At 32.7% G+C, this 8,812-nt stretch overlaps 1 protein-coding gene and 1 long non-coding RNA gene across 5 annotated transcripts; one reads left to right on the top strand and one right to left on the bottom strand.

The window, feature by feature from the left end:
* Positions 1 to 1,458: 1,458 nt before the first annotated feature.
* On the bottom strand, positions 1,459 to 3,008 carry LOC145128622 (akuammiline synthase 1-like). Its single transcript, XM_079063437.1, has one exon. The coding sequence runs from the start codon at positions 2,953 to 2,955 to the stop codon at positions 1,612 to 1,614; it is 1,344 nt and encodes a 447-aa protein (XP_078919563.1). The 5' UTR covers positions 2,956 to 3,008; the 3' UTR covers positions 1,459 to 1,611.
* Positions 3,009 to 5,435: 2,427 nt separating this feature from the next.
* On the top strand, positions 5,436 to 7,974 carry LOC145134467 (uncharacterized). Of its 4 annotated transcripts, XR_013719168.1 has the most exons (7): positions 5,436 to 5,588; positions 5,829 to 5,889; positions 5,973 to 6,079; positions 6,269 to 6,527; positions 6,613 to 6,682; positions 6,855 to 6,993; positions 7,825 to 7,974. It is a non-coding gene; the product is annotated as an uncharacterized LOC145134467 (long non-coding RNA). The 4 variants fall into 4 exon arrangements; XR_013719167.1 differs by lacking the exon at positions 7,825 to 7,974 and having other exon boundaries at positions 6,345 to 6,527; positions 6,855 to 7,121; XR_013719165.1 differs by lacking the exon at positions 7,825 to 7,974 and having other exon boundaries at positions 6,855 to 7,121.
* The last annotated feature ends 838 nt before the right edge of the window (positions 7,975 to 8,812 follow it).

Raw genomic sequence — 8,812 nt, 5'->3', positions numbered from 1 at the left:
TCTCACTATTTCAATGGGTCGAAGGCACCGAGGCCGTCCCATTACTTGTTAGGTGACAAGATAATTGTATATGTGCTTGCTTTTTTTGATAGACCTCGGGGGTAGCCTGAGACACTTGTATGGAAGACCTCAGGGGTAGCCTGAGGCACTTAGATATCAGACCATAGGGGTAGCCTATGTCATTCCAGGGGAAAGACCATGGGGGTAGCCCATGACACTTGGATATTAATTAGACCATGGGGGTATCCCATGACATTCCAAGGAAAAGACCATGGGGGTAGCCCATGACACTTGGATGTTAGACCATGGGGGTAGCCCATCGCAATTGTATGTGTGTTATTGTATTGTGGGAACTCACTAAGCTTTGTGTTTACGGTTTTCTGTTTTTGTTTCAGGTACTTCTGTTTTCAAAGGGAAAATCTTGGGATGATTGCAGAGCACACACCACATGTTTCAGCATTTTATGATTTACTATGATATTAATGATGTATCAATACATTTGATAACCTTGGTTTTATGACTATAGTATGGTTTGATGTTTTACTAATTTTAAAAACAAAAAAAAAATTATAGTCTTATTTTTGGGATGTTACAACATAGGCTATGTTTTAGCGAAGAACAATTCCTCAAAGGAGTACCTCTAAAGAATAGATTCTCAGAGGGCATCTCTGTGGAACGATGCACCCTCTGTGGAATTAAAATTTTATAAATTTTTTTATTTTTTTCTCTTTTTCCACCGCCACGTCATTTCCTCAGAGAGTTTTCTTGTTCCTCAGAGGTAAAGGACTTCCGCAGAGGCCCTCTCTGCGGAAGTCGTGGTCATTTTTCGAAAACTCCTAATTCTTAGTCATTTTCTTCAAACAGCCCCTCCTTTTTTATCATTTCACAAATTTTCTCCTTAAAATATTTTCATTTTGTGATTGACGACTTCCTTTTTAGTAAAGACTAACGATCTTAATAATAATAATTATTATTTTATTGATGTTTAGAGACGCCTACAAATATAGTTTATATGTAAATAGAAGAAAAAAAAGCTTATCAGTTATTTTCTAAAATTCACAAAAAAAGTAAGTAAATTAGAATTGGAAATTTTAGTGCAACCACCATATCCTTAACATTATTTTTTAGACTATACTTATAATTACATTGTAAAAGATAACATAAACACTAAATTACTCCAACTCATTACATTATATTTAACAATAAAAAGAATATTTTAGGTATATTCTTCTTCATCCAACTTTTATAATTTTATAAAAACAACCTTTATATTTATTTGGTTTTATAAATTTGACTAATATACTTTTATTACATATGCTTAATAAATTATATTATCAAAATTTTATGAACAAAATATCCGTAAACGGATTTATTAAATAAAACAGACTTACATTTGACATAAATTTGATAACGCTATTACATAAACATTATAATTATATAAAATAAACAAAACATAACTAAGATAAACATTATAATTATATAAAATAAACAAAACATAACTAAGATGAAATTATACAAATGAAACTTTTAACATATTTAATGTGGATAAATAGCATAACACTACCAAGTACCAACACTATATACAGTATTAGTTAGTGTAAAAGTGATGCCCTAAAAATAGCCAAAGGCAAGAAGTTCGGGGTCACTTTGAACAATGGCAAGGTCATGCTCTCCCAAACACATGAGTACTTCAATACCATCCTTGTTCGGGGCATCTGTAAGAATAAAGGTATTTTTCCTCGCAACTCCGGCAAGGGCTACTTTTATAGGCTCTCCCCAACCAAAATCAATCTCATATGCATGATATCCACACAGGCTTGTAAAGATATAAACGTCATCAACTTTTCTTAGTTGTTCTTCTAAATCACTGTCTAGAACACCAAAGACAGTTTCAATATTTCTTAGGGATTTGAATTGTATTTTTTGCTTCTTGAACCCACTAATGAATAACTCGGGGTTCATTTCACTTTCCTTCTTTATTAGAATCTCCATGGGCATTATCAAATTTCCAATGCTCTTTTCCGGAAGCTGCTCCATCATTAAGCCTCTAAGGTTTGCTATTTGGACAGCACCAGTGGGTTTGAAAGATCCTGAATTATTTTTAGTAGCTGCTGCCATTGCACACTTGTAAAGCAGCCAGGTCAAGACTTCAACACGAGTAGGGTTTGTGATCGGTTGACCAGATTCTGCTGCCATGGCTTTCACTTTCAGTTTAAGCTCGTTTATCTTTGAACCGGGGAACATGAACCTTCTTGTGATGAGACAATCGTCAGGTCTCGATATGATATACCTACTTGGATTTAGATTCATGTATTGGAAAGGAAAAAAGAAGGGGTCGTCAATGGAGAACTCATATTTCCGTCGTGTCATTTTAGCCCAATCGTTTATAAAATGAACCAAACTGCTTCCGTCTGCAATCTTGTGTGACAACGACACTGCCACCGCTACTCCTCCACATTCAAAATGGTTGATCTGAACCTCCAGTGGAGTCACTTGATCACTTTGAAGATCATCATCTCCGTAGTTGGAGTTGAAATGTACTAGACCATGTGGAAAGAATTGGTCAAGATCTTCATGCGACGAGTTTTGAAGGAAATCCGATAGTGTGGTATCAATGGATGCTTCAAGGAACTCAGCTCCATTGTCGTTGCAATCTACATACGAAGGTTTCACTTTAGCGAATCTACCAGCAAAAGGATAGTACTTTGTTAATGTTTGAGACAATGAGTTCTTCAGGTTAAGTGTCTTATCATGGAAACCACGATAAATCCCGCGGGTGTTTGGGTAGAATGTAACTATTGGCATAAATGTGTTGGGCGTGATTTGATCCATTATCGAAAGATTGTGAGTTTTGAGGTGGGAAGGTGTCGGAGAAGAGGGTTTGATGATTTCTCTAGAGACTATTGTGTGAAGCTGCCTTCTACCATATCGTACCAGGTTGCTTATCATCGTCATCTTCGGTCTTCCCAAACAAGAAAGATGAGATTAACCAAAGTACCAAACTGTTAGTTTCATATCTTATATGGGCATAGTTTGTTTAATTACATTGATAAATTAATGCATGCTTTCCACCATGGGAATCTAATCCCGATTATTAAGGCGGGTATCAATGATAAAACTCAACGCCAGCTAGAGAGTAGAGAGCAATTAAAAGAAGTGATCAACATGCCAGATGTTCCCTTTGGTTTTTTTATCCATCCACTTAATAAAATTTTCTTTTTCCTTTTATGCCTTTATTCACCGCCACTTATTTTGATTTTGATTTTGATTTTGTAGCAGTTTTTTAATTTGACATTTATGCGTTGAATTTGGAACACACGATCTTTATTTTGGTTTCCTAACATAACCCTTATTGGTGTGGTAGTGGTAGATGTAAAATTAAATTGGTGTCCCACTAATTTTCATGATCTAACACTAATTTTTTTCCATGTCATATTTTTTTTTTTGAGTTTGTTTGTTTGTTTTTTTTTTATTTTTTAATTAATAACAGAAATACATTTTTATAAAATATAATATTTAAAAAACAAAAAAATACATAATATTTAAAAACTAAAATTAAAATTACAATAAAAAAAAGACATAATTTCAAATTTCAAAAGATAACATTTTTTTCAAGTTCTAATTAACCCAAATAACATTTAAATTAAACCTAAAACCATTACATTTTACTACTAATCCTAATTAACCGAAATACTTCTTCATAATTTGATGATTCATTGCTTGTAGCACCACTAGATCTTCATGCGTCAAACCCTCATCGCTAGTCCGAAGAATTGACAACTGATTTGTCATTAGTTTTCTCTCTTTTTGCTCCTACTTCTCCCGTGCTTGCCTTTCTAGGAACTCCAAGTGACGATGTTTCAATTCATTTTTTTCTTTTATTAACAAATTGTGCTCATCGAATTTCGCTCTCATTTTCACTGCATCTTTTGCTTTCGCCTCAACCTCCTCCGCATGCCTTGCAACGCGTATCGCTTTGTCTCGTTCGGGTGGTCGTCGTGGTGGGGATATCTCCTCGATATCATCCGGGATTTCATCGGTGTCGTCGTTTAGATCGATGTGAGTCCGTACGTCTGACACGTCGACCGAGCTCGAATTGCGAGACCTTTTGGATTGAACCTCCGACGATGTAGGAGTTTTATTCCACTTTGGATCTGCTCTCAACAACTCCCATGATTTCTCAAACTCGAAAACATGTCACATTTCGACCCGATATTGTTCTTTTTCAGATTTGAACAAATCGAAGTCGTTGGTTCCGCTTTGCTATTGCGCCTCAAACCGATTGTAAATGTCGTTGAATTTGTTGCATCGCTTAGTTATTTGACTCTATTTGCTGCTTAACATGTCATTATTGTGATATAGTTGTTTCTTCAAAATAGCGTGGAATTTTTCGCGCACCGACCCCCAATAAGCACCTTTCTTCATTTTATTTCCGCGGAGTTCGTCTATTAAAGTAGTACACCATGCCGCCGTCAAAGCATATTCCTCCTTCGGTGTCCACCATTGTGGAACGTCTACATTTTCAGTTTCAACCGCTATCGATTTCCCTTTTGCTTTTCCTTTCCCTTTCCCTTTCCTACTACCTCCCGCTTCCACTTAAACTGATGGTTGTGTTGGAGGTGGTGGTTTGTTGCATCGAAGCAAAAGTAAGGAAAAGATTTTGTTGTAAATTTGGGTTTTGACCAAATAGATTTTGTTGAAGGTAAGGTATGTAGGAAAATTACTGTGGTGGTGAAGCGAGATTGAAAGCGGCGCCTTGGTATGAGATTTGTGGTGATCTTTAAGATGATAAAATATTGATATAATTTTCATAACTCGCATATCCGAGAGACGATGTTGTGTTTGGTTTTGTGTTTGGGTTTGATGATGAAGAGGGGGGGGGGGGGTGTTTGAGTTTTGCTCCATTTTTTTTATTAAAAGAAAGTATAAAATATAGAGAGAATGAGAGAAACATGTAAAAATATTGAAGTAAAATGAGTATTTATATAAAGTTAAAAGGGTAAAAAAAATATTTTAAAATTTGACCGTTGCAAACGGTCACATACCCAACATATATATTTCCCCCGTTTCAATACGTGGTAACGGGCACGAGAAGTGCCTTAACGAGAAGAAACGAGAAAGGGGGGCGGCGGTGTTCCCGTCGTTATGGCGTTCCATGTCACCATAACGAGCAAATAAATACGCCATACCGTATCGTCTAGTTGGTTTTATTTTATAATTTCACTTTTATTCTTTTTTTATTATATTAATTATGATTTTATTATATATTATTAAAATTATATATATATATATATATATATATATATATATATATATATATATATATATATCTTCCTTCTTCCTATTTAATAAACGAAACCTTGTGTCCAGGTGTCACTTCCACCAAGCATTTTACATCAAAGTGAATTTCCAGTTATACCCCTCCTTCATTCAGTTCAATTTGACTTTTTTTTTATCTAAATCTGAATTCAAATTTTGAAATACAGACTCTCTCTTAAAAATCAATTTCTCTCCCCTCTTTAGAAAAACCTAGGTGTCTGGGCCTTCGTCTTTGTTTCCGATCGCTGCCAACGATTGAGCAAAAAAAGGTAAATACTTCGTTTATGGTCTCGATCTTAAGACATATTAGTGTCAGACGTTTCATCTTCATTCTATTTGTTGTTTAAAACCTTAATATATTTGTCTTCTTTCTTCCTCTGTTAGATCTTTGCCTTTCTGCTTTATGTTCGCGCACACACACACATCTGTCACCCTCTATCTTTCTGATTTAGGTTTTTTCATTTCTTCGACTTATCTCTTTCTGATTTAGGTTTTAACTTCAATTGTAGGTATGATTGGGATTTTCTGAAATATAGGGTTTGTGATCATAAGATGAAGCTCCCTCTTCAAGTAGTCTCACTAAAATCCTTTAGTTTTTTGAGTTCATATTCTTTTAAATCCCTTTTTACACTAGTATTTTTGATCTGGTGCAGAATTCACAAATAGTGAAAAAAGTGTGGCTGCAAGAATAAATAAAATGTTTTCATTTGTTATATGGGTTTTTTTGTGCTCAGAAAAGTCTAAACTCCAAATGCACAAGGTAAATATTTGAATTTTTTTTGTTATAATTCCTTCTCCCCTCTCCTTCCAAGCAAATTTATCATGTCAACCCTGTGCATTATAATGTAGATCAAAATTTCCATCAATATTATTTGCTTGTCAAAATTGGGTATTGATTAAGCTTAAAAACCCAATTTCTTTTATAAATGTGTTACATTTTATTTGACAGGCAAAGATTTTCAACGACATATGAGCAGATTTCCTTCCTTCTTCTCACTCCATATCTATAATTCATCTAATTTCAGTTTACACTCATCAGAGATGAATCTTACCTACAGAATCCAATATCAATAGAAATTGAAAGAGAGAATCACCAATTATTCGTCAAGAAAAGAGGATTTTGACAAGTTTATGGGTTTTGAGTTAGTTTGTAGTTGGCTGTAATTAATTTGGGTGGGAAGGTTGCGATTGGATTGAAGCACTTGGTTGTAAGTTATTTTATTTTGTGATTCTTTTTTTTCATATACATATTTCAAATAATTGTGATTATTCTTTATTATCTTCTTATTTCAGAAACAATTATATATAAAAAAGAAATGAAAGTCTGGCCACTATAACACACAAATAAATGCACCGGGGGAAGGTTAAATATCTCTAAACATCCATTTTTAGTTACTGGAAGTAATCAAAATTTTTACTTCGAGTATGTAGATTGTACTTGTGTTCTTGGATGCCAAATTTAGTTGAGTGCTTGTGTTCTTGAATGAAAATTTTAGTTTTAAACGACTTTCTTTTTCATCTTATGAAAATTATAGGTTGAGGAGATGGGTTCAAGGAACACCAGGAGCACCAAAATGAAAGTTCATTTAATGTTATTAATAAAAAAGAGGATGCTATAATAAGCAAATAGATGGGCATGGTTGTCCAATTTAACTCCCGTGCTAGAACCTAAAGGTGCGTTGTTATTCTCAAGAGGGAAACAAGAAGGTTATCTTGAATATCACCCATGTAGTGGTTTGTTTAATTCTAGTTTTTTATTATTTTGAAAATTAAAATTTTCTTTATTTAACCCAATTATAGATGGTTCAATTGTCAATTCGATGGTTTTGCTACCTTAACAGTGTAGGCTCGAATATCAATTTTCATATCCATCTCAAAAAAACTCAATCAAAGGACCCACCTGATAAAAAATACAGTAAATCTTTTTAACCAATCATTTAGCCCTTTTGCTTTACTGTACATCTCACCGCAACCCTCTTTTTTCTTTTGAACTTTCATTTTTTTAATAAAAGACCATCATGCCCTTCAAAAAATATCCACTTTCCACACTCTGCACTTTTGAATTTTCATTTTACAGATCACTAACAAAGTAGCATTATAATAGAAGTTTTTATTAGCACTACTAACAATCAAAATACCATATTGCCGCCTTTTCTTTTATTTCGTAGACTATCCCATATTTTAGACCAGACTTTCTTTCAAGTATTCAAATCCCAAACTAACCACATTCAATTTATCTTATTAAAATTTCAGCTAAACATCATCATTAATCTTATCAACATGAATTCCCCACTTCCTCTTCACTTCATAATCAAATCACATGTAATCATTCTTGAAACCAGTAACTTTAAGCCATATATCTTCAAGAATAAAAAGAACCACTTTTTTTTGTTACTTCCTCTCTTGAAAGTATGTTATTCGATTCCCTCATATTACAATTCCTTTGACAGTTTACTTTATGGCTTATTTACAATAACCAAATTTTTTTGAATTTTTGTCTCACAGGTATTTTTAGGAGATTCTTTGTCCTTTATATTAAAAAACAAGTCTTTATAGTTAAACTTATTTGTTAGTACTTGTAGTAAAACATGGGTAATAGATAGGCGCGTAAAGGTTTTTTTATATGGTCATAAATAACAATGTACTTTCAAAGTACAATGCTATTTTACTTTTTGATTTCATTAATTTGATATTTTTTAGTTTTTATAAAATCATGCTACATTATACCACCTACATCAGTCCACCATAAAATCATGCCACATCACCTATATATCGGATATTCAAATAAAATTATATATTAATTTTAAATAATCAATATAAAAGTCTAAACAAAACTTATGTGTTATTAGTTTAATAAAATTTTATAAAACTTTTACCCGTAACTTTATTCATTTTCTTAGACCGGAAGGAAACATCTATCATATGCAATTAAAAATTGTACTAGATGCAATTTAATTTATCAGATACATAAATAAACTCATTTCTCTTTCATCAATATATAGATTTAAGTGTGTGTTTTGTGGTTATCTCAATATTCGGACCAATGTTGAAATCAAAAGAAAATATACAATAGTTTTGTGTGAATTTCATCTTGCAATCATGGACCAGAAAGCTTTTCTGACAAATTTCTGAAGTTTGTTAGTTTTTTGTATTGTATAGAATTTTCTAAATTTTATGACTTTAAAATTGAATATATAACGTTGTATAAAAAGAAATGAAAAAATATACTCATTGAAAAACAAATCATTTTTAATATATTGATAAATGGGTTAATATAATTTACATATATAGTCCCTGATTTAACATCTTAATTGACTTAAATGGTCCCTGTTTCATAGTTTTTCTAAAAAAAGTTAGTTAAAAGTATACAATTAATTTAAAATTTTCACAACTTATTGTTATAATACTAATGGTTTTCCAATTAATTTACACAAGTACTATACCTTATGTTAATATTTTCTTTATGCAACATATTCTATTAAATTATATTTTT

This window comes from Lactuca virosa, chromosome 8 (genome assembly GCF_052849685.1).
Source record: "Lactuca virosa cultivar CGN04683 chromosome 8, Lactuca_virosa_CGN04683_v6, whole genome shotgun sequence".
Classification (NCBI taxonomy): domain Eukaryota; kingdom Viridiplantae; phylum Streptophyta; class Magnoliopsida; order Asterales; family Asteraceae; genus Lactuca; species Lactuca virosa.
This window is presented reverse-complemented; position numbering and strand designations above follow the sequence as displayed.